At 35.6% G+C, this 27,336-nt stretch overlaps 1 protein-coding gene across 1 annotated transcript in view; it reads left to right on the top strand.

Annotated features, from left to right (window-relative positions):
• The window catches only part of RFX6 (regulatory factor X6), a 55,976-nt gene that overhangs the window by 13,125 nt on the left and 15,515 nt on the right, over positions 1-27,336 (top strand). The window contains exons 5-9 of the mRNA XM_065889096.1: positions 2,369-2,446; positions 3,777-3,804; positions 21,195-21,302; positions 24,801-24,878; positions 25,001-25,114. Coding sequence (XP_065745168.1) covers positions 2,369-2,446; positions 3,777-3,804; positions 21,195-21,302; positions 24,801-24,878; positions 25,001-25,114 — 406 coding nt within the window. The remainder of the gene's footprint in view (positions 1-2,368; positions 2,447-3,776; positions 3,805-21,194; positions 21,303-24,800; positions 24,879-25,000; positions 25,115-27,336) is intronic.

Genomic DNA, 27,336 nt, shown 5'->3' with positions numbered 1-27,336 from the left:
TATTTCCATTGTAATAGATTCTCTTGTTCCCAAGCATCTCTTGCTTCATTTCTTCTAATACAAAGACATTTTCTTTGGTATATTAGTTCTAAAATCTAATAAAGAAAAATAGTTATACTTATTTCAGACTCATGTTCATTCACTAATCCTAATAGGCTTGGCTGAATATCATCTAAATCTGTTCCTTTGTTATGGTTTTAGGTATTTACCTTATCAATTTCTATTAATATAGCTGCCTTTTGTAATGTCCTTTGCTTAAGTTTCATATTTCCTTCATTTCTCCCTTTGTTCCAATATACTGTAGAGGTTCTTTTTCCTTATCTACCGGAGGAGTATTTTCTTACTGTAAAAATGGAGTTTCTTCTGTTCAGGTTAACAGACTGCTATTGTCCTTCTACCAAAACTGAGGATTTGAAAACTTGTTCCCAATCTGCCACACTCATAAAATACCTTCACTACCGTGATCACCCTCCATTACTGTTTCTCAAACATAACAGCCCTTTCTGAAACATTTCATATTATAATAGGTGTAATTTTTTCATATTTAAAAACTCTTTTTTCTCCATCTCAAATGGCCCAGGGTCATTAGAGGCAACTCCTCTGCCCTTAGAACCTAATGGGAGAGAAGCCATCTCCGGGACTCATACTTATAGAGGGCCCTGTTCCTCCCCTCCTCCAGCTGATCTCCTTCCCAGGAGACAAGGAGTCCATTGCCTGAGTGAATGTGTCCCCCGAGACTGCATCCCCCTTCAAGCTCACATTTCAGGTCCGTGGGGCCCAAGAATTCCAAACAGTCTCAGGCCTGCCTCCTGGGCCGAAGTAGGCCTCTTCCCTCATCCAACCTCAGGAGACATAGACCAGATGGGTGCCTCCCCTAGGGGCCAGCTGTCTGGGGTGTGTGTGAGAGTGGATCTTGGACATGGAGGCTGGAGTGTTCTCAAGAGGCCCCTCACAGTGCACAAAGCAGCAGAGGCTGGGGAGATAAAGGAGCTGGGGGCGGCTCTCCTCCCACCACCATGTTTCCTCATGGAACTCCAGGAGTCTAGGCATTCTAAGCTCAGAATTACCTACTAGATCATTATGGAGGTACATTGTCAAGATAGGAGGAGAGGGACATTTTATTTCACAATATGTTCGCTTGATTTATATATTTTAAGTGATTAGGCGTAAGGTATGTGGGCCTCCATTTGTACTCTCGTCCTGAGCTTTGAAAACATTTAGGGGTAGAGTTGCTCTGATAAGTCCCTTCTTTATTACTGAGGTCAGCAAAGGTGCCTTGAAGCGTAGATCCTTCATTGTCCTGTCCACTTTAAACTCAGATGGTGATGCTAAGAAATGAAGTTTTAAATATTGTTACACTGAAGTCTACTGGAAGCCCCCTTATTCTTTTATTTCATTCCTTCCCTGATCTTAGATGAATGCAGATTGAAATGGTAAATAACCAAATAGGTAATGGTGCTGCGTGGTGCGCAGAGAGGGGAAAGAAGCGTAAAGGCAGAAATTAGCAGACTTTGGTCACCCTCACTAAATACCCAGTCTTTGACTAGCGGTTGTGTCACATGTGTAGCCTTTGTACTTGGGCGTGGAGTAAGTCTGGGGTCTGCAGTTTTGGAGAATGAGGTACAACTTGAGAGATGCTACATTTGCCTGTGGCTCAGGATCCATAGATACATTTATAACAAATTATTCATAACACTGTTACAGTCCATGTTTCATATTTCCATTGATTCATCACAGAGATGTTTTTTTCCCCATTGTTGCACAAAAGTTTGAAGTGAAAATGACAGTGACTTGGGCTTCTCATACCTCATGAGGAAAATAACTTTCAAAGGGTCAGATGCTTCGTACATATTCCTGTGCATGACATCAACGTCTTTCCCACACATAATGTTATACTCTTTTCTCCATTCAATAGATGTACTACAAAGAAAACCCACCATTTTCTTATTCAGTTGACCACATTCAAATTGAACCAAGCAGTCTGCGGATAGATACGCTTGATATACTTAGAGCCAATGTCTACATTTACAAATTTAAGTGCCTGCAGTTAAATGCCTGCAATTATAATTTTTTTTTGTTTTGTTTTTGAAACCTAATGTTTTAGAGGTTTGAGGGGGGTCAGCAGTAGGCAATTCTCCTGTCTTTTTCAAGCTTAGAGCCAGAAATATGACCATAAGTAGAATTACTTAGCATTAAAGAAGGATTAAACACATTAAGATATTACTTAATCAGGAAAAAATCAGGAAAGGAAGATGCAGACCAAGAGGTTGCAGTTCTTACTTGTGGTTTACTTCAATTCTACTTTAGTCTCCTTTTTCCCCTTCAAAAAACTACATTAACGCAGAGCTGGCTCCTGTTCTTGCTCTAGGTATCATTATTATGGGATTGGCATAAAAGAGAGCAGTGCATATTACCACTCCGTTTATTCTGGAAAAGGCCTGACAAGGTAGAGTTCGACTATCGTCAAGATAAGTTCTGTATGTCTTTAAATACGTATAATATTTATTGAATAAAATGACTTACTAATTTTGCTTATTGAGATATTTTCCTTTAAGCATCAAACCTTAATTTTAACTTTGTATGGACATTTACAATGACTGGGCAATTAATATACTTTGCAATCATTAATAAGAAATTAATGGTGAACCGGGGATCCCAGAGAGATGTAAAATAGAAATCAGGGAAGCAGAATTGCTTTCAAATTAGTATTTACTTATAAGGCTGAATCTGTTTTCAAGCTAGATTCAACAAAATGAAGGCAGAAAATTTAATTTTTTTTCTAAGAGATAACCTGTTTTAAGGATCTATGTGCTTGGCCAGTATCTTACAAAGATGAAAAGTTTATTATAATCATCTCTAATCACATATATTTTGATATACCAGCTTACCTTAAGCTACTGACCTAAGCTACTGAGTCTCTGTGAAAGAAAAAACACAAATGAATATAAAGAACTTATAGCTCGGGCTTCCCTGGTGGCGCAGTGGTTGAGAGTCCGCCTGCCGATGCAGGGGACACGGGTTCGTGCCCCGGTCCGGGAAGATCCTACATGCCGCGGAGCGGCTGGGTCCGTGAGCCATGGCCACTGAGCCTGCGCGTCCGGAGCCTGTGCTCCGCAACGGGAGAGGCCACAACAGTGAGAGGCCCGTGTACCGAAAAAAAAAAAAAAAAAAAAAAGAACATATTGCTCTAATCTGTCATCAACTATCAGGCGGAGGTTATTGACAAGTAAGGGGACATCTAATGAAACCAGTGATAATATGCAATTATTATTTTTTAAAATACTGGAGCTCCAAATCATTAAATCTGCATCTGAGATTGCTTTATGGCACGATTCCCCAAGAACTGCTCTCAAAAGAATGAATTAGTTTTAAAAGTAAGGTATCTTGTGAAAAAAAATATAATTTTAGTCACCCGAGTCATACAAAGATGAACTCAGATATTACAAACAATATAACGGCAGCTTACTAACCACTACTCACTGTGAAGTGAAAATACAGGCCAGAATGCACAAATATTTAATGTCAAGTGTGCTTTGATTGCCTCAGATCTTACCTGACTTCCCTAAATATCCTTTATTTAACTTTCCCGTAATAGCCTTATTTTGTTAGTAAGTTGAGAAAGATGCTTGGGTCCCTTTGAAAATCAAACAAATTTCTCCAGATTTATTTCACTGATCGTGATATAAGGTTACTACTTTTGTAGGTCCTCTGCGTTTCCTTGATAGATATAACTGTATATGTATTTTTAACTAATGAAAAATATTCTGATTTTTAAGGTTTTCTGGAAGCAAGCTGAAGAATGAGGTAAGAACTAGTTTCATTTCTATTTTACATCTGTTATGTATTACAAGTTTAACAATAGGAGTTATTCATCCTTATTGGCAAATATAGAAATAAATGTTATTTATTGAGTCCCTTGAATGGCTGAGGACTTTAGACAGAGCTAAGTTAGATTTGGGGCAACTAATCATTCTTTACATGGACCTACTGAACCACCTGCAATTACCCTAGGAGGGGTAATTTTTCAATTACCCTTACCAAATATCAGATACTGAAAAGATTATTTTAAAAAAGACCACTATTGATCCAAGAAATTGTTATTTAAATATAAACAGAAAGCCTACAGCTGAGGATATGGAAAGAATTAATATTTGGCATATACCTATCTAGACAAAACGTTTGATAGTTATCAAGAAACCCAAATGTTATGCTTGATTGTTTCACTGTGTGTGTGTGTGTGTGTGTGTGTGTGTGTGTGTGTGTGTGTGTGTGTATTAGTCAGTTTACTGATCTCTTCTGCACTGGGGGTGGAGATGGGGATGGCAGGGGTGGGAGCTAAGGAGAAAGGGTCCACCACGTGCACAGCATACACTTTCTGCCTAGACTACCCTCCTCCTTCTTACTCCCAGCCAAAGAACAGATCAGCAAACTGACTTTATCTAAATGAGTTAAACAACCATTAGGGCCTGCATGGCTAATTAGGCACATGATAAGGCCTTCATTATCCTCAAGTTCACTAATCATTAGAGGAGGTGCCACAGACCTGAGGGCACGTGATAATGTGTTGTGTGGTAAATTTGGACCTGACGTAAATTGTAACTCCATTAGTTTGGTGAAATGATGCAGGCATATTAAGAAATAATATAAAGCCCCCAACCCTCTGAAATGACCAATTTCTTTCCACCAGTGCTTTTAATACAGTTAATGGCTAATTACATAATAAAATCCTCCAGATTGCTCTTTTTATCAATGAAATAATAGCTCTTTATTAGATAAACGGTTGTGAAAGTGCAAAAATATTGACTTAGAAATACACTTCAGTTGACTGAAGTTTATGTCAATAGGGAATTTAAGTCATTTTCTCTCAGGTGTTCTTTCTGCCACTTTGAAGAGACTGGTGGTACCAGCGGTCCATTAGCTGGTACAGCATGCAGGTGGCAAGCCTCACTTTATCAAATAAAAGAAAAATCTCTCTCAAGTCTACTGCTTCCTCCTTAGAAGAGCATAGTCAAAACTCAGGTGTAGGTTTTGTTAATAAAGTAAGACTAAAATATTTTGGTTAGGCTATAAAACCTATTTTTCTAAAGCTACCGGAAGCAAAAATAGAGTATCATTATTGTGATGATTATATAAATGAGCATAGTTAAGGGCTTTCTAAAGGCTCAAAAATACTCTAAATACTTTTTAAAAATTGTGATAAAATATTTGTTTAACAAAGTTGAAATTTTAAAAAACTATTTTGTACTTAGAGTGACCAGCCATCAGTTTGCTCAGGGTGTGAGACTGTCAGTGCAAACCTTCAGGTCATTTGAACGTTAGGAACAGTGAGGTAGGGAAAATGGGTGATAATATTGCCAATTTACAGCTAAGGAAACTGAGGCTGAGATATATTTGTTTTCTTAAAAATTCACAATGAAGTTCTATTTTTTTTAACTCATGGATGAAATGTTAATCAATAGATATGTGGTGATACAGGTATGAGGGGGCAAAATAGTGAATGGATAGATTTGATCCTTTACAGTGTAGCAGAAAAACCTATCTTGAGCACATAATCATAACTAATTATAAAGGGTGTCTTGAGAGTTAACCTGGTTTACGTGGTTAAGGACATTTCCTGCAGGAAGTGACATTTAAAGAAAGAACTGAGAATAAGAAGGAGTTTGGAGGAGGAGTAGGGGCCGAGGGAAGAAGAGTCTAGACAGATGGAACCGCATAGATTAGGGTTTCTCAGCCTTGGTACCACTGACATTTTAGGCCAGATAATTCTGTGCAGTGGGAGATGTACTGTGCATTGTAGGATATTTAGCAACATCACAGTGTCTCTGGTTTCTATCCACTAGAATCCAATAGCCTTCCCTCCCCCTCGTTGTGAAAACCAAAAATGTCTCTGACGTTGCCAGATGTCAAACACTGGCATACGGGCAGGCAAACAAGAGGAGCATCATGTTAGAGATGTGTGGACGGTCTGGATAAGAAAATACCTGAATGAGGATAATAGCCCTAGGGATGGAGAGAAGTGACTGCTTTTAGCTAGGAAACACTGGAAGAGAAGCAGGTAGAAAGAATAGAAAGATAAGGGGTTCAGTTTGGAACTTGCCATATTTGATGTGCTTGTAAAACATCCAGTGTAGACTTGAAGTGAGCAGGTGGATATATGCGACTGGACAAGAGGATTTAGGGATTTGGTTTGATGGTGATTGAAGTCAGGGTAATGAATAAAAATGTCTAGGAAAAAATAATAAATAAGAAGAGAAGACATTACGAGAAAAGAGTTCTGAAAGGTGGGAAAGAAAAATAGGGTCAGCAAGATAACTGAAGAGAATCCAGAGAGGTAAGAGGAAGGAGAATACAGTGGTACAGAAGCCAAGAGCAAAGACTGCTTCCAACAGGAGGGAATGGTTGCTACTATCAAATGGTGCTAAAAGGTCATCAAGATAAGAACTGGAAAAGATCTATTAAATTAGTTAAGTGGAGATAATTACTGACTGCAGCAAGAACATTATCAGGGGAGAGCTGGGGTTTGGTTTGTGAAATGAATGGGCAGTGGCATTGAACATAGAAAATTTAGTCAAGTCAAGGGTAATAGTTGGAGGAGGGCTTGACATTTAGTTTTTGTTTTTATAAATTTATTTACTTTTGGCTGCATTGGGTCTTTGTTGCTGTGTGCGGGCTTTCTCTGATTGCGGCGAGCGGGGTTTACTCTTCGTTGTGGTGCGCGGGCTTCTCATTGCGGTGGCTTCTCTTGTTGCGGCATGCAGCCTTCAGTAGTTGCAGCATGCAGGCTCAGTAGTTGTGGCTCACGGGCTTAGCTGCCCCGCAGCATGTGGGATCTTCCCGTACCCGGGCTCGAGCCCGTGTCTCCTGCATTGGCAGGCGGATTCTTAACCACTGCGCCACCAGGGAAGCCTGACATTTAGTTTTGAAGGAAGATTAGACTATGGTTCTAATGTTGGTAAAACAGATTCAGTAAAGACTAGAGAACAAAGATATGAAAGAGAGGGGAAAGTTGAGAGTACAGGGTTACTGAAGGCGTGGGCAGGGAAGAGCTTCCGAGTGGAGAAAGTGGCCCTGAAGAGAAGGAACACTTACTCCATTAAAACTGGAAAAAGAAATGGGTTAGTTCAGATGCAAGTGGATTTGTGGATTTTGTGGCAGGAAATTGAGATAGTTTAGTGGTTTGGGATTTCTCTCTGAGGTATCAGCAGTCAGTTAGGTCATTTTCTGTGAGTGAAATCTTGGTAAGGAGTAGTAGGAGATTGAAGAACTTAAAAAAAGTCCCAGCTCTTCTCAGTCAGGATTCCCAGAGAGAATGTAGCCCTAATGCCCCAAGGCATCCATTGTATGTAGAGAATGGGCTCTTGTATGCATCTGGAATGGTACTAGCTAAGTGCCATCCTTGGGAGAACTGAGAAAATGGTCACTCAAATCCTTTTCTAGGGCTTCCCTGGTGGCGCAGTGGTCGAGAGTCCGCCTGCCGGGGCAGGGGACACGGGTTCGTGCTGCGGTCTGGGAGGATCCCGCATGCCGCGGAGCAGCTGGGCTTGCGCGTCCAGAGCCTGTGCTCCGCGACGGGAGGGGCCACAGCAGTGAGAGGCCCGTGTACCGGGAAAAAAAAAAAAAATCCTTTTCTACAGGACTTACTTTTCTCACAGATTCCCTATTGAGAGAGGTGGGAACAGTCTCTGTGGAAGACAAGAAAGGTAGAACATTATAAAATGTAAATGGCAGGAACCAGCAGAAGTGAAAAATATTTGGGAGTAATCAAAACAGGAGAAGCATACTACCTATCTGAAAAAAAATTACAGGCATAAAAGAAAATTTTAAATGAAAGGACGTACCACATGTCTGGATAGGAATGCTAGATACTATAAATATGTCAATTCTTCCTTAAATTGATTTAGACATTTAATACTCTATTAAAATTTTGAGTGGGCAGGTTTTTTTGGAAATTAATTTGATCTAGAAGGATATATAGGAAGTAATAGTTGAGAGAAGTATAAACAAGAAGAGTCAAAAGGGACTTGTCTGGCAGATATCAAAATATTATGACACTATGATACTGACTCAAATGTAGGTAGAACAAATCTACAGCAGAAATTAGTTACCTGAAAAAGGGCCATAGTGTGTGTAATAATTTAGTGTGTGCAAGGAGACATTACAACCAATGAAGGAAGAAATATTTTTCAGTGAATTGTCATAAGTCCTTTATGAAGGAAGATAGAGTACCAAATAAATAAATAAAATTCTTCAGGGCATAATGTTAGAAAAATATTTTTTGGAAAAATATTTCTATACCTCATACCTTTATCAAGTTCATATAAATTATTAAATACAAAAATAATAATTAGAAGGAAACATGTATCTACCTCATTTCTGGGGGGCGGGGGCCTCAGGGAAAGACTTTCTACCATGAAAACAGTTTAAGAAATTTCAAAGGAAAAAAATCAAAATGGAAATTGAAAACTCCTTTAAATCAAAGCATCATATACAAAATCTGAAGTCAGAAGAAAGACAGTAGGAAGATATTATTCCATTGTCACATGCAAATATGACAATGGGGTAATATCTTTACTATATGAAGAAATCCTATCAATTTAAAAAAATATGAAGACCTCAATAAATAGTAAAAAAAAAAGGGATATGAATAGAAAATACACATAAGGAAGAAAAGGCCAATAAATGCATGAAAAATGAACTACCAAATAAATTAAAATTTTAAATAATAAAATTATCAAATATTAAGAAATTACTATAAAGCTGGTGAAAGTATGGTGAGATAAGTTCTTTCATACCCTGCTGGTGAAGACAGAACAAACTTTCTGGAAAATAATTGCAAGATCTGTGTTCAAGTCTTTTAAAGTGTTCATCCTCTTTCTCCCACTAATTTCACTTTTGTATAAAGAAATAATAGAAAATGCAGAAAAAATATTATGGACAAAATTGTTATTGACTACAGTGAAAAACTGTTCAATCTAAATGACTAATAATAAAAATGATTACATAAAAACTGATAGCTAGTGGGAAGCAGCCACATAGCACAGGGAGATCAGCTTGGTGCTTTGTGACCACCTAGTGGGGTGGGATGGGGAGGGTGGGAGGGAGGGAGATGGAAGAGGGAAGAGATATGGGAATATATGTATATGTATAACTGATTCACTTTGTTATAAAGCAGAAACTAACACACCAGTGTAAAGCAATTATACTCCAATAAAGATGTTAAACAAAAAACCCCACCAAAAGCTGGTATATCCATACAAGGAACTATTATTCAGCAATAAAAAGAAATAAAGTCTTTTTACAAAAAAAAAGATTACGTAAGTTATAAGACATTTATGGGACTGAATATTATATCATTTATTAAAGGGCTCTTTTAATGACACGGAGAAATGTTAATTAGGAAGAAAAACAGGATGCAAAAACAAATATATGTTTATATGGCTTCAAAAATATGTAAAATGTGTAAAATAAAACTGGATGATAGAGGATTAATATCTATAAATACTATGCTATGCAGTATGGTAGCCACTAGCCACACTTGGCTGTTAATTACGTAAAATAAAATATTGAGTTTCTCTGCACATTATTTACATTTCAAGTGCTGGCTAGTAAATACTGTATTTGAACAGTGCAGATAATAGAACATTTTAAAAAATAGAACATTTTCATCATTACAGAAATTTCTATCAGATGGCACCATTTTAGAATATGTGATCAACTTAGTAATGAAAAGTAACCCAATAGAAATGTAGCAAAGTATATGAACAGGCAATTCACACAAGATGAAAAAGAATGATTGATAAATAGTGTTGGTGCTCGTGGTGCCCATTCTGACTGACCAGGTTCTATAACATATATTCAATAAATATTTTGAATACTATCCCTGCCAATAAACATATCTAATTTTTAATCAGGGAAATGCAACTTAGAACCTAAAAGTAATTATTTTACCATTACTGGCATAACAGCAATTAAAAAGTATCAAAATATGTGTTTTGAATATTGTTAGGAATGTAGAGCAGAGGGGCTCTCATGAATGGTAGGAGGGGCAATATCTAGAAAAGTTGAAAGTTCACGCACATTATGACTGCATTCCTAGAGAAAACTTTACACCGTGCACAAGGAGGCATGTATGAGGATGTTCATTGCAGTACTGTTTATAATTTCAGAATACCAAAAAATGAAAGTCTATTATGATATAGTGGGAAAATAAATTTTTATATATTCAATACAGGAAAATACTATACTGCTTTGGAAATGAGTGAATTGTAGCTATAAGAATCAAATTAGGTTCATCTGAAATACCTAAAGTTGTATGAAAAAAGCTCATTGAATGTAGAAAGATACATACTGCATGGTACCAGTTTTAAAGCAATAGTATATGTTATTTAAGAATATTTACATATAAGGTAAATTTTTAAAGGTTTGAATAATAATGATATAAACCAAATCCTGAACATTAATTATTCCTTATGGGGAGGGAAGGGAATGAGATTAGGGAGGGCTACAGAGGCTGCTTTAATATTTCAAATGTCTAATATATTGGGGCTTCCCTGGTGGCACAGTGGTTGAGAGTCTGCCTGCCGATGCAGGGGACACGGATTCGTGCCCCGGTTTGGGAAGATCCCAAGTGCCGCGTAGCGGCTGGGCCCGTGGGCCATGGCCGCTGAGCCTGCGCGTCCGGAGCCTGGCTCCGCGGCGGGAGAGGCCACAGCAGTGAGAGGCCCGCATATCGCAAAAAAAAAAAAGTCTAATATATTAATTGGGATGGTAAGTGCATGAGTATTTACTACTTTTTACCTATACCTTTTTTTTTTTTTTTTTTTTGCTGTGCGCGGGCCTCTCACTGTTGTGGCCTCTCCCGTTGTGGAGCACAGGCTCCGGACGCACAAGCCCAGCGGCCATGGCTCACGGGCCCAGCCACTCCGCGGCATGTGGGATCCTCCCGGACCGGGGCACGAACCCGTGTCCCCTGCATCGGCAGACGGACTCTCAACCACTGCGCCACCAGGGAAGCCCTACCTATACCTTTTTTAAAGTTTTAAATAGTTCATAATATAAAAGCAAACAAAATCAACAGCAACGAAAGCAAAACAAAACGTGGAGGAAATTAAGAGTAATTATCAGTCAGTGGTATGAATTGGGATTGTTTTAAATTTTTTATTCATAAATGTAGTGGTTCAGATTTCAAAAATGTCTTAGAGAAAGTCTCAGAATACTTTAATTCCCAGGAATAAAAAAAACAAATGAAACCTAGTTTTAATACTTTGTCCTGGTCAAAGGAAGCCTTTCTTTTCCTGTGAATCTTTTAAGTAGCTCTAGTCATGAAGTTGCCATTATTTCCTAGGGAATAAGTCCCTTGATTTCATACATTTCAACCAGGAAGTTTCCCTGATAGCTTGAGTTTCCTTCTCCTTAACATCAACCATTCATGGCCAGTTTAACAACTTTGTACCAAGATAAACAGCAAATCCTCCCTCCTTGGTATATGCTTTTCAAATATTTGTAGACTGTTATCATGCTCTCTTTTAGTCATCACTTAGCCAAACTGTGCACTTTAAATCCTTTAATCTTTCCTCATAAATCAGACCCTCTTGTCTTCTAATCATATTGTTTCTTTTCTGTAGGTTCCTTCTTGTTTTCTTTTGGAAATAAGATTCTTAATAGTTCAACCAAGAGTAGTGAAGTCATCAGTTGAGAGAAAAAAAAAAAAAAAAACAACCAGACCTCCATAGCTGGTCTAAGATCTGGCACCTCTTTTAGTGTAATTAAAATAGAAAATCTACTAGTGGAATTAAAATGATCATATTCTAATTTTTCCCAGCTTATCAATCTCTCCTTTCTTTTTGTGTTACATGTTCTAGACAGAATATTATTATTTGATTTATACCATGTACGCATTTGTTAACATATCCAAACAAATTTAATTTCTGAATTTTTTCTTTAGGCACTCTTGCCCCCGTTGATATTCCACACGTGTTGCTAGCTTCTGTTGCACAAAACTATAATTTATCAACATGAGAGTTTTAAATAAGAATTAAAGACATATACTCTGTTCCTTAAGTGTGTTTCCATAGCACTCTAACATTTTTATTGGGTAATGCATTATTTGTAACACGCATACACACACACACACACACACACACAGAGTTTTTAAAATAAGCATAAGATGAAAACTCACGACCTACCTCATAGCTGAAAAGAGATAAGTTCTCTGTGTGCCCTCACCCCATCACTTCCCCCTCCCTACCAGAAATTACTGCGCTCCAGAATTTGGTGTTAATTACTCCTTTGTCTTTCCTTAAAGTTGATCACTTATGAATGTATACCATGAATATTAAACACTGTCGTGATGCTTACACAACAATATGAATGTACTTAGTACCACTGAACTATATATTTAAAAATGATTAAAATAGTAAATATTATGTATCATTTATTATTGCCCAGTTTGTTATCACCAATATATTATTTAGCCTACATAAAAATGGATTCATTTTTCCCTATGACTTTCTAGTTTCATTCAACGTTAGGTTTTGTAATTCATCATTGTTAATAGATGTAGTTCTAGTACCTTTTTTGTACTGCTAATATTCCATGGTATGAAAATATCACAGCACATTTATTCATTCCAGTTTGGGAGAATTTTTTCCTTTTTGCCTGAAAAACATTATTACTCTGAATGTTGTCCAGGTGCACACGTGCAGGAGTAGAATTTCGGGTCTTAGGATATACATACTCATGTTTAACTTTACTAGTTAATATCAAGTTGTTTTCCAAAATGGTTGTATCAGTTTATGTCTCTCCAGCTGTGTGTGAGCATTCCTTTTGCTCCGCATTCTCAGGAACACTTGGCATTGAATGACATTTGAGTTTTTGCCAGTCCAATAGGTGTAAAATGGTATCTGTGGTTTTCACTTGAAAATTGTTTTTGATAACTACATCAACATTATGAGCTTGAATATCTTTTGGGATTTTTATCAGTCAATTCTATTCTATGAAACGTTTGTTCAGATCACATAATTTTTCTATTTAAAACTTTGGTTCAAAGACTATATATTCTGGATACTAATATCCTGTAGGTTATGTGCTGTGAATTACTTCTCTCTGTTGGTGGCATGGCTCAACATTCTATAGTATCTTTTGATGAAGATCATTTTAAACCTTATGATTAGCATTTTTGTATCTTTTTAAAAAATCTGTGTATAATCTAGATCATAAAAATATTTTTCTATTTATTCTTTGAACACAAGTCTTTATTTCACCTGTAATTGATTTTTTGATTGTTTTTATTGTGGCAAAATATAATTAACATAAAATTTACTATCTTGATCATTTTAAGTACACATATAGTTCAGTGGTATTAAGTACATTCATATTATTGTGCAACCATCACCACCACCTATCTCCAGAACTTTTACTCTTGCAAAACTGAAAGGCTATACATATTAAAAAATAACTCCCCATCTCCCTTTTCCCCTGGCCCTTGGAAACTAACATTCTATTTTTTGTCTCTATGATTATGACTACTCTAGGTACATCACATATGTGTAATCATACAGTATTTGTATTTCACTTAGAATAATGTCCTCAAGCTTCATCCATGTTGTAGCATATTTCAGAATTTCCTTCTTTTTTAAGGCTGAATGATATTCCATTGTATGTATATACAACATTTTGATTATCCATTCATTTCTCAGTGGATATTTGGATTGCTTCCATGGTTTAGCTGTTGTGAATAATGCTGTTATGAACATGGGTGTACAAATATTTCTTTGAGACCCTGCTTTCAATTCTTTGGGAGATACGCCCAGAAGAGGAATTACTGCATCATATAGTAATTATATTTTTTGAGGAACCATCATACTGTTTTACACAGCACTATACCATTTTACATTCCCACCAACAGTGTACAAGGGTTCCAGTTTCTCTACCTACTTGCTAATACTTGTTATGTTCTGGTTTTGGGTTTTGTTTTTTTAATACTAGCCATCCTAATGGGGATGAAGTGGTATCTCATTTTGATTTTGATTTGATTTTCCCTAATGATTGGTAATGTTGAACATCTTTCATGTGTTTATTGACTACTGGGATATCTTCTTTGGACAAATGTCTATTCAAGTCCTTTGTTCATTTTTGAATCAGGTTGGTTGGTTTTTTGTTGTTTTACAAGTTCTCTATATATTCTGAATATTAATCCCTTTTGAGATATTCAATTTGTGAATTTTTTCTCATTTCATAAATTGCTTTTTTACTCTGTTGATAGTGTCCTTTGACGCACAAACATTTGTAATTTTTATGAAGTCCAATTTGTCTCATTTTGTTTTTGTTGCCTGTGCCTTTGGTATCATATCCAAGAAATCTTTGCCAAGTCCAATGTTGTGAAGATTTTGCCCTGTTTGTTTCTGAGTTTCACATATTAAGTCTTATATCTGGGTCGTTGATCTATTTTGAGTTAATTTTTGTATGTGGTATCAGGTAAAGGTCTGTCTTTATTCTTTTATACATGGATGTTGAGTTTTACCAGCACCATTTGTTGAAAAGACTGTGCTTTCCCCATTGAATATTCTTGGCATCCTTGTCAAAATCTTTTGAGCATTTTTTGCAAGGGTTTATTTCTGAGCTCTCTATCCTAGTCCATTGATCTATATGCCTGTCTTTGTGTCAACACCACAGTTTTGATTGCTGTAGCTTTGTATCAATAGTGAGTTTTGAAATCAGGAAGTGTGAATCCTCCAACTTTGTCCTTTTTCAAGATTGTTTTTACTCCTTGGTGTATCTTGAGATTCCATATTAATTTTAGGATGGATTTTTCTATTTGTGCGGAAAACATCATTGGGATTTTGTATTGAATCTATATAGATTGCTTTGGGTAGTTTCGGCATCTTAACAATAAGTTTTTCAATTTGTGAACACAGGATGCCTTTTCATTTATGTTTTCTTTAATTTCTTTGAGCAATGTTTTGTAGTTTTCATTGTACAAGTCTTTCACCTCCTTGGTTAAGTTAATTTTTATCTATTTTTGATGCTATTGTAAATGGAATTGTTTTCTTACTTTCTTTTTAAGATTGTTCATTGTTATATTATAGAAATGCAACTGATTTTTGTGTGTTGACTTTGTATCCTGCTACTTTGCTGAATTCATTTATCAGTTCTCACAGTTTGTGTGTGTGTGTGTGTGTGTGTGTGTGTGTGTGTGTGTGTGATCTTTAAAGTTTCCTACATACAAGATCGTATCATCTACAAACAGAGATCATTTTACTTCTTCCTTTCCAATTTGGATGTTTTTTTTTTCTTACCTAATTTTTCTGGCTAGAACTTCTAGTTGAATAGAATTGGTGAAAATGAGCAGCTGTGCCTTATCCTTGTCTTAAAGGAAATGCTTTCGATCTTCCACCATTGAGTAGGATGTTTGCTGTGGGTTTTTAATATGACTTTTAATATGTTGAGGTGGTTTCCTTCTATTCTTAGTTTGTTGAGTGTTTTTATTATGAAAGGGTGTCAAACTCTTTTCTTTTAAGGGTGTCAAACTTTGTCAAATGCATCAATTGAGATAATCATGTGTTTAATTTTTCTTCATTCTGTTGATGTGGTGTATTACATTGATTGATTTTTGTGTTCTGAACCATCTCTACATTACAGGAGTAAATCTTACTTGGTCATGTTGTATAATCCTTTTAATATCCTGCTGAATTCAGTTTGCTAGTATTTTGCTGAGGAATTTTGTGTCAATGTTCATAAGATATTTTGGTCTGTAGTTTCCTTTTCTTGAAGTGTCTTTATCTGACTTTGGTATCATGGTAATGCTGCCCTCATAGAATGAATTAAGAAGTGTTCCTTCCTCTTCAATTTTTTGGAAAACTGTAAGAAATATTGGTGTTATTTCTTCTTTATATGTTCGGTACAATTCACCAGTGAGGCCATCAGGTCCAGATCCATTCTTTTTTCAGGAGATTTTTGATTACTGATTCAATTTCCTTACTAGTTGTAGACTGATTCAGATATTCTCTTTCTTTGTGATTCAGTCTTAGTAGGATTTGTGTATCTATGAATTTATCGACTTCATCTAAGTTATCCAATTTGTTGATGTACAATTCTTCATAATACTCTTTTAAAATCCTTTTATTTCAGTAGACACGGTTATCTTTTATTTTTTGGCTTAGTCATTTGAGTCTTCTCTCTTCTTTTTTAAAGTCAGTCTGCCTATGGGTTTGTCAATTTCAATCTCTTTGAAGAACAAACTTTTGGTTTCATTGATTTTCTTTATTGGTTTTCTACTATTTCATCTATCTCTGCTCAAATTTTATTATTTCCTTCTCTCTACCCATTTGGGTTTAGTGTGTTCTTTTTCAAATTACTTAAGTTGTAAATGTAGGTTGTTGATTTGACATCTTTCTTATTTTTTCCCTTAGTACTACTTTTACTGCATCCTGTAAGTTTTCTTGTGTCATGTTTCCATTTTCATTCATCTCTAAATATTTTTTAATTGCCTTTATGATTTTTCCTTTGATCTATTGGTTGTTTAAGAGTATGTTTAATTTTGTCAAATTTGTTAATTTTTCCAGCTTTCCTTCTGTCATCCCACTGTGATCAGAGAAGATACTTTGTATGATCTCTATCTTTTAAAATTTATTGAAATTTAATATATGGCCAATATACATGGTGTCTCCTGGAAGATGTTATATGTTCACTTGTGAAAAATGTGTATTCTGTTGTTCAGTAGAGTGTTCTGCTTATGTCTATAGATCTAGTTGGTTTATTGTGCTGCTCAAGTCCTCTATTTCCTTACTTATCTTCAGTCTTGTTGTTCTGTGCATAACTGAGGATGGGGTATCAACATCTCCAACTGTTATTGTAGAACTATTTCTCCCTTTAATACTGTCATTTTTTTCCTTCATATATTTTGATGGTCTGTAATAGGTGTGTAAATATTTATAATTATTATATCTTCTTGATTTATTGAAACTTTTGTTAGTATATAATGTCCTTCTTTATCTTCTATAAAATTTTGTGACTTAAAGTCTATTTTATATGATATTAGAGTAGCCCCCCACCACCCTGTTTTCTTTTGGTTTCATTTGCATGGAATAGCTTTTGCCAATGTTTCACTTTCAACCTATTTGTGTCTTTGGATCTAAAGTGAGTCTCTTGTAAACAGCACAAAACTGGATAATTTTTTTAAAAAATCTATCTGCCAATGACTTTTTTTTGATTGGAGAATTTAATCCATTTACATTTAAAGTAGTTACTGATAGGGAGTGGCTTCCTTCTGTCATTTTGCTATTTGTTTTCTATATGCCTTAGAGCAGTTTTACTCCTCATTTCCTGCATTACTGTTCTTTTTTGTTTAGTTGATTTTTTGTAGTGAGCCGTTTTAATTCCCTTCTCATTTGCTTTGCTGTACCTTATATAACTATTTTCTTATTGGTTACCATGGGGATTACATTTAACATCCTAAATTATAACACTGTAATTTGAATTTATACCAGCTTAACTTCAATAATGTACAAGATTCTGCTCCTTTACAGCTCTGTCTCTCTTTCAGTTACTGATGTCACAAAATTAGATCTTTACAAATTGTGTGTCCAAAAATGAACAATAATAGTTTTTTAAAATGATGCATTAGTCTTTAAATTTTGTAGAAAACAAAATGTGGAGTTACAAACCAAAGTTACAATAATATTAGCTTTTATACGATTAATTGTTTTTAAAAAATGTCTCTTAAATTATGTAGAAAACAGAAAGTAGACTTACAACTGTTGTTACAATAATACTAGTTTTATAATTGCCCATGTATTTTCCTTTACTGAGATCTTTATTTTTTTGTACGACTTCAAGCTACTGTCTAGTGTCCTTTCATTTTAACCCATAGGACTCCCTTCAGCATTTCCTGTAGAACAAGTCTAGTAGTAACAAACTCACTCAGCTTTTATTTATCTGCAAATGTCTTGATTCCTCTTTCACTTCTGAAAAACAGTTTTGTCATGTATAGGATTTTTGGTTGACAATTTATTTCTCGTAGCAGTTGGAATATGTCATTCTGGAATTCAAAGTTTCTGCTGAGAAATCCACTGATAATCTTATTGAGTATCCCTTGTAGGTGATGAGTTACTTCTCTTTTGCTTCTTTCAAGATTCTCTCTTTGTCTTTGTCTTTTGAAAATTTGATTATAATGTGTCTTGCTGTACATCTTTTTGAGTTCATCCTAACTGGACCTTGTTATGCTTCTTGGATGTTTATATTCATGTTTTTCATCAAACTTGGGATGTTTTGAGCCATTATTTTTTCAAATAATCTCTCTGCTCCCCCTCCTTTTCCTCTGGGATTCCCACAATGTGTATGTTGGTCTGCTTGTTAATCTCCCAAGGGTCCCTTAGATTCGGTTTACTTTTCTTACATTTTTTTCTTTCTGTTTCTCAGATTCAATAATTTCCATTATCCTTTTTTTCAAGTTCTTTGATTCTTTCTTCTGCCTACTCAAATATACCTTTGAATCCCTCTGATCAATTTTTAATTTAAGTTATTGTACTTTTCAGCTCTAGAATTTCTTTTTAGATTTTCTATCCCTTTACTGATATTTCAACTTTATTTTAATATTTGTTATTATTTTATTCAGTATCTTTTCATTGTATGTTCTTAATATTTGTTTCTTGATTTTAGAAATTCAGTTGACTTTTTCATTGATTTTGTATTCAGCAATGTTGCTGAAAATCTCTCTTGTTAACTGTAACAATTTTTGTGCAGTTTGCTTTAGTTTTCAATGTAATTAACCAACTCAGTTGCAAATAATGCTAGTTTTGTTTCTTCCTTTTCAATATTTCATCTTTCATCACTTTCTCTGGTCTTACTGCTCAGGCTATAACTCATACAATGTTGAATTAAAGATAGGACAGTAGGGAACTTTATCTTATTCGTGTTTTTTAAGAGAATGTTTATAGTATTTTACCATTGAGGATGATATTTGCTGTGGGTTTTTGATAAATATTTATTGAATGATTAAAGAGTTTTCCTCTGTTTCTAGCATGGAGGAGGGGAGAGAGAAAGAGAGAGAGGGGGAGAGGGAGAAAAAGTAGTGAATGGTAGATGGATTTTAAACAAATGATTTTTCTGCATCCATTGAGATGGCTATGTAATATATATAATTATCATTTTTTTTCTGTTAATGTGATCAATTTAAACCTAAGGTGGCTATGATCACTCTTATAGATTGCTGGATTTGGTTTGCTAATATTTTGTCTGGTACTGTTTCAAGTATGATATTAAGCAAGATTGGCCTACAATTTTTCTTTCCTTTTCTGTCCTTGTCCAATTCTGGCATAAAAGTTTTTAAATGAATTGGGAAGTGGTTTTTCTTTTTCACTGTATGGAAAAAATCTTTTCAGTTTGAAATGATTTGTTTCCTGAATGTTTGAGAAAATTCATCTGTTAAATCTCCTGGGCCAGTTTTTTTTTTTTTCTTTGTACAAAGATTTTCGATTACTAATTATATTTGTTTTATGGAAATGAGACTATTCTCATATTCCTAACTTTAATACACCACGTACATTATGTATTGTCATTTTTGGTTTCTATTTCTTTGTCTCTCTTTTCCAATCTCACCAAATTATGCTAAATTAAATATGATATTCCACCCAAGAGAAAAGGTATAAGAAAAAGGTGTAAGCTTTCCTAAAGTTAGAATTTAAGTGCATTTTTAAATGTTTATCAAATGTTATTTTCATATTTTGCCATATCACTTCCTTCCAGATTAAATTCTTTATTTTCTTGCATTTTATTATTTTTCCCTATTCATTGACAATACCATTCTTTGTCGGCACAATGATAATTGATGCTCATAAATGACAACCCAAAGCAATTAAAAATCTTTGAAGCATATCTTGAATTAAGACTGATTTAATTTGTATCAACCATGCTATTATCTCAGTTTATGATATTTATGTAGTAGTTCTTTATTAATTTCTTAAAAATTATTTAATCAGAATAATCCTTTTCTATCCATACTTGAAAATAAAGATTAACAAGGCTAAAAACTAAAACCTAACCTGAAAGTAATGAAATTCTACTGCACTTTTAGTATAGAATTTGTGTGAAAGTATATATCAAATCAGTCAATAAGAAATTGGTGTTTAAGGACCCAAAAGTCCCCCCAACTTCTTTCTGATTTATCATGATAATTCCGTAGAGTCTACAAATGTTGGGAATGATAAGACAGGGTAGGGACCCAATCTACCTATGTAAGTAATAAAGCTTTTGTCTAGTAAACATCTTCAGTATGACAAAGACACACAAAGAAACACAAAAACTCGAGAAGCAAATGTAGGAAAACTATGAGAAAGAATGAAATTTGGTCCTTGCCAGGAACACTTTACTTCCTTTGCCATATTCACAATTTTATTCTTTGCAAAACTTTTTACTAGAATCCAATTTGTTAAAGTTTTGTTTGTGGAGAAGGAACCTGGGAGACTGATTCGCTAAGGCTCTGGTTCCGTCATGAATATGCATTCTCTCTTTCTGTGTGTGTTTCTTGTAGGTACATTAGCACTGCAGTATTATATGTTACTTATTTGTCATTTTTTCTAATTTTCTGAAAACTACCACAGGTATGCTTTCCCCAAAGGCTTCAAAAGAAGAACAAATATCTGAATTTGGCAGGGGGAAGAAGATTGAGATGGGAAAATCCAGAGTACTAGTTTGGGACTCCAATTACAATTTTACCATTAATTATCTCTGAGGTTGGATAAGTTAATTAAATTATTATCATCTCATTTATTTAATCCATAAATGATTTGGTAATCCATAAGTAAATTTGGCAATTTCTGATCCTTTCATATCAAAATAATTTCAGTAGTCTAAAAATAGATCTTTCAAAATTTATGTCACTAACAAATGTAAACTTGTGAACTAAAATTAAATTTCTAAAAGTTGTGAAAAATGGCAAGTGTCTAAAACTAAAATTCAAAGTATAAGAAAAATATCCAGACTGTGAAACTATTTATGATTTGGTAACAGTAATTCTGCTGAAATGTCTAATTTATTCAGTTATTTGATCTAATAAACAGTTACCCAAATCTCCTAACTTGTCATGGTTTGCAGGATGAAAAAGAATGAAATTTTGTAAGGTTCTATTTTGTTAGAATTGTATTTTGGAGCCAAACAATTGATAATGATTTATTTCTTTTCATTTTTCTAAATTATAGGGTGGCTTCACTCGTAAATATTCGCTTAGCTCAAAAACTGGAACACTTCTTCCAGAATTCCCCAGTGCTCAACACCTTGTGTACCAAGGATGCATTTCTAAGGACAAGGTATCAATTAAAGATACTTCTCTATTGATTTTCTGATATGTTGGTTCCATATCTCAATTTACTGGGAATCTCATGGCACTCGCAGGAAATAGAAATCTACATAATCAAACATAATTGACTGATTTATAGGAGGGACAAACATTTACTAACATCGATTAAAGACTTTCCAATTAATTATTTACCATCTCCATGATAGTACATAATCAGAAGGTGGTAAAATAAACCGTAAAGGCTAAAGATTATTTTTATTTAAAACTCAGTATCAAGGAAGAAAATACTAGAATGTGTCTATCACATGCAATTTCTTTAATTATAAGCGTTATATTTTCTATATTTTCTAGTTCTATTTAATTTCAGTAACTGGTCATCAAGCACTTCTCTAGGACAGAATTTGTTCCTAGCACTGAGGGGGAAATGCCTAGATGAATGCAAGGACCCCACTCGAAGATTCCAAAGATTCCTCTCCATTGTAAAACTGTGCTCTGTTGCAAAATTTGTTGAAAATTAAGGTAGAAACAGTTTCATAAAATTCAGTTTATAAATAAACTTTCAGTGCTTATGTAGTAAAGTCTAAAGCTAAATCCTCCTCTATTTCTTAACTTCTAGAGTCATTTGCTGGCTATCTGCTGACTAATAGTAGGATCCATTATTAAATCAGGGCATAAAATTTCTACATTCTTCTTTCAATTAACGTTCATTTTTTATTAGCATTTGAGGAAAACATCTTTCATAGTAAGTTTAAGTCAGTTCATATTTTGAGGTGCAAAGATAGAGGAATATGATTAATAATGTCCACCTGTATTACTTTAGTAATGGGCTTTTGTAGAAACTAGAAATAAAAATGACACATTGATAAAAAGGTCTATTGATAGATAAGTAGAGATGCACAGCAACTTCCAGTGTTCATTCTAATGACAGACTTACTCTCCCCGTTAAGAACAGGCAAAATATAGAAGATAATTCTCAGATGCTGATTCATGTCTCCTGGAGTATGTCCACTTCCTACTATTCTCCTCTCCCATCACATTCCTCAAGGTTATCACATCATTTTTTTAACCATATAGAAATAATGTGTGATATTATGACTTCAGATTTGAGACACCTCCAGTAGGTGTTAACATGTGGCAACTTGTGGGGGAACTTGTGAAAGTCTGCGGGACCTCGGGGAACACAGTTCTTTGGGGGAGGGTATTGTTGGCTCACCTTTGTGGAGAGGATAGCTTACGTACAAACATATCAAGAAGATGTTTACTGTGTAAATATACCGGGTGAGGAGGGTAGATGGAGACAGTAACAAAGAGAAAAAAGAGAAGTGAAGAATACATTCCAATAGTTTATTTCAGCTTCTCTGCTAGCTTCCAAGGACTTCCTTACCTGCCAACTTGATTACTGGTCTGTAGGTCATTTCTCCTTCAGTATTCAAGACACTTAACCCCTGGTTTCTAAATTCATTCCCAGTCGTCCCCATCATGAGCTCCAGGGACTAATACTCTTTGTCCCTTGAGGACATCTGGGCCCTGCCTTTTACCTGTTAGCCAGTAGCTAGGCTCCCCAGGTAAGTTGTCAGTCTAGAAGGATGGGTGGGGCTGAAGCTAAGCACTTTAAGCACCTACTTTCTTGAGGCAGGAAGGATGGAGACTTCCTGGGGAGAAGCTGACCCCAGCGCGGGGTGCTGGCTGAAGCTGAGAGGCCTGCTTTCTGCCCCCGTCACAGTGTCACTCAGGGCGGTTGCCACCCTTCCCCCACTTGCTCACTGACCTTACTAGAGCTAAGCCTTGCCTCTGCTCCTACTCTCTGTAATGTGGTGTCTATTCTCAGAAAATTGAGCAAAAGTATGTTTATAAAGACTGCAAAGTATGCTACAGTGAAAATTTATTGTCCTAAGACTATGTAAATATTAAATAAAGTATCAGTTATAAGATTTAAATTTTTTGATGATTTGTGTATAGGAGAAAAAATTTTGACACAAATAAATGGAAATACTTGTGAAGATAAAAGTTTACTTGTACTTTAGTAGGTCTCAGGGATCAAAGGGTTAATTTTGGACAAGAATTATGAATTCCTTTCTATCTTTCAAGCTGTCCTTATCCTCATTTTAGAAATATGTCTTGGCAACCTATCTAAAAATATAAAATCGTTGCTTAAAGTAAAGAGCCTGTCTCATTTGCATCAGTGGTGACATGTCCTGCCAGAGGTGTGTAGTCGGCATACCTCCTTGGAAGTATATTGGTAATCTGCATGTCATCGTTATACAGCTTTGCGCTAAACCACAAAGATATGTGCTGTCACTGGGCTGCAGGGACAAAGGTTGGAGAGCAAAGAGTAGGGGTAGGACACCCCCGTCATCATAACTACCCTAGATACTATGAAGGTAAAAATAGCTAACAACTGTAAGTTTCTTAACATGAATTATGGATTACTCCAACCACTTTCATGTGTTAATTTATTTAGTCCTCATAACAACCTGACTAGATATTTACTGTTATTATGATCTCCATTTTATAGATGAAGAAATTAAAACACATAAATGTCAAGTAGTTTGCCCAGTATCACGTAGCAGATTAGAGCTAGCATTCAAATCCAGGTATCCTGCAGGAAAAGCTCACACCTCTAACCTCTAAGCCTGTTCCAGTTCACATAGAACACACAACCTGTAACAGGTAGGAATATTTCTAGCTTATGAAATAAAGATGTTTTGAATATGAATATTGTTAGTTTGCCAGAATATTATCAAGTTCTAATCCATCGCATATTTAAAAATACGTTTAAAACTTTCTATCTCTGCAATACAAACATCAGTGTAACATGGAAATAAAGAATTTTCATAACAGACATTTAATGTTCAAATCTTTTTTTGGTCAGCAAGTCATTTGATATTATTACTAATTTTAGGTAATGTGGTAAAGTCTTATACTTCATACCAGGAAAATTGTTCCATGTGCGTCATATCTCATTTAATCTTCTTTAACACCTTATGAGTGATATGTTATTACTACCTTACTTGAAGATATAAAGCTTGGGGTCAGAGACAAAGCAACCCGTGCAAAACAGTGCAGTGGAGCTGACGCTCAGTGTTAGCTGACTCCACAGGAAACCACTGCACCACACTACCCAAGCACCTACTTAATAAAACTGTGTGAAGATTTGATGTATTTTACCATTTTACATTTATTTCTCCAATCAAAGGTAATTTTTTTATTAAGCAGAAAACTACAATGTTGCTTTGGCCCATAGTTTCCTGAACAATCAGCTTTTTCATCATTCTTATCACACTGTCCTGCAGTTGTCCATTTGCTTGCCTTTCTCCCTTCACAAGGCAGTGTGCTCCTTAAAATAAGAATTGTGCCTTTATTTTTGGTTCCTCGGATTGAGCACAATGCTTGGTACATAGCATGAACTTTAAAAATGTGTTTGAATATATGAACAAATGAATGCATGAACAAAATGAAGGCAGCACTGCAAGGGTGCTTTTGTTAAGATTTTTCTTCCTTGAAATAGGTTGATACCCTAATAATGATGTACAAAACCCACTGCCAGTGCATCCTGGACAATGCAATAAATGGAAACTTTGAGGAGGTAAGAGTGACAAAGAATGCTTTGCTGACTATATTATGTAAACGTTCTTGTCCTGTTCTTCATATGAGTTCATGTTAAGGAAAATGTTGATATTAATGTACATACGCTTTGCTCTCAACTAGATCCAGCATTTCTTATTACACTTTTGGCAAGGAATGCCTGATCATCTTCTTCCCCTGCTTGAAATCCCTGTTATCATTGACATTTTCTGTGTTTGTGACTCAATTCTTTATAAGGTAAGCTCCTTAGGATGTCAAACATGAACCATATATTTCTTTAGAAAACATTCCATCTAAATTTTTGCCATATATTTTCAATAAATTTGTTATTCCTGGCTGGAGATACACTATTAATTATTTTTCTGATGAGAAAGCAAGCAGGTTAATAGTGTATATTTAATAGTGAATGTATTTTAATATAAAGTTTCATTAAGTAAAACAAAATCAGTTTCTGTTTACAGCTAAGAATGATTCTAAATATGACATACTTCCATAAAAACTTAATTTTTATTAACTGTTTAAGGTGTTTTCAGAGTAAATAACTTAGTGGCTTTTTCACAGTGTCAGTGTTTTGGGGAAAGCAGAATTAAGCACTCTTATGGGACTAATAACTTGAAAAATTTGGAAATCTCTAGCGTTAATGCATTAATGACCAATTCTTTTCTTAAGCCAAATAAGAGTCCCTAAGTGTCTACAGAAGGATCACGAGGATATAGTAAACAGATAGGAGCTTGTTGGCCATCTAGCCCGCCATTCAGCGGGGAAGAGGGTGAAGCTAATTCCCCCAACAGTCTGTTCCCTAGTTAGAGCAGACACAGGTCCAAGCTGAGGAAGAAAACTGTACTGCAATCTGGGTATTTTAAAGTGAGTTTGTCTACATTAACCTCCTAAATTGTCAGAAGGAAAAACAAAAGCTTTCCTTTTAGAACATAATTTGAGTAAGCAAGAAAACCCAAGCTGGAGTCCTGTTAAGTATTTAGGAAATAAAATCCTTCTAAGTTAGTTGCTGCTGTTTCGTTCTCAACTTTGCAGAGAAGTGAAGCAGAAGCTAGATAAACTCAGTCCAGAAGCAACTTTGCACATCAAGAACTGTAGGTGGGCTTGAACCAGGAAGAGGGAGCCCATATTTCCATCCTCTGTTCCGTTCTTCCTCATCGCAGTATAAGAAAATAGAGTCTCTACCTTTAGTTCAAGCTAAAGGTGAAGAAGGACAAAGGAGAGCAAGGATTGTCTCATTTTTCTGGGTCAAATAAGAATATCATCATTTAGAGAGAAAGGGTTTAGTTTGCACTAACAGATTGTCTGAAGTGTTTAAGACATGAGGAAGTAACCAGAAAGGGGAAAGAAGGTGGTTCTAAGAGTAGGTACAAGAAAAGACCTGGACTCGTGCACACACATTTACCAGCATCAAGGTAAAGCAGTTTTGGACTGTCATTCAACACCTCCAAGAAATATTCTTAAGGCATAACTTCCCCCCCACCCCCGCCGACAAATGGTCTATTTCTTTGAGTCCAACACAAAAGTCCAGAGTTTAAGTACCGTCATGTGCACAAAGTTTCTCCTCCTCCTGGTGGACCCAGGGAGGCACAGTGAGCACTGTAAATAGAGCAGTGTAATATGAACTTCTGTAAGATCTTCATCCCATCCCTAGAGAGTGGTCAGCTTTTAGTCCATAAACCTGTAAACCAAGGCCAGTTCATTGGTAGCTAGCATACTGGGCATATACAATACTGTCTCTTGTTTTTCATTGGTAGCTAGCATACTGGGCATATACAATACTGTCTCTTGTTTTTCATTGGTAGCTAGCATACTGGGCATATACAATACTGTCTCTTGTTTTTCATTGGTAACTAGCATACTGGGCATATACAATACTGTCTCTTGTTTTTCATTGGTAGCTAGCATACTGGGCATATACAATACTGTCTCTTGTTTTTCATTGGTAGCTAGCATACTGGGCATATACAACACTGTCTCTTGTTTTTCATTGGTAGCTAGCATACTGGGCATATACAACACTGTCTCTTGTTTTTCATTGGTAGCTAGCATACTGGGCATATACAACACTGTCTCTTGTTTTTCATTGGTAGCTAGCATACTGGGCATATACAACACTGTCTCTTGTGTTTCATTGGTAGCTAGCATACTGGGCATATACAACACTGTCTCTTGTTTTTCATTGGTAGCTAGCATACTGGGCATATACAACACTGTCTCTTGTTTTTCATTGGTAGCTAGCATACTGGGCATATACAACACTGTCTCTTGTGTTTCATTGGTAGCTAGCATACTGGGCATATACAACACTGTCTCTTGTTTTTCATTGGTAGCTAGCATACTGGGCATATACAACACTGTCTCTTGTTTTTCATTGGTAGCTAGCATACTGGGCATATACAACACTGTCTCTTGTGTTTCATTGGTAGCTAGCATACTGGGCATATACAACACTGTCTCTT

This window comes from Phocoena phocoena, chromosome 12 (assembly GCF_963924675.1).
Source record: "Phocoena phocoena chromosome 12, mPhoPho1.1, whole genome shotgun sequence".
Lineage (NCBI taxonomy): Eukaryota > Metazoa > Chordata > Mammalia > Artiodactyla > Phocoenidae > Phocoena > Phocoena phocoena.
Note: the sequence above shows the minus strand (reverse complement) of the source record. Positions and strands in the feature narration are given on the sequence as shown.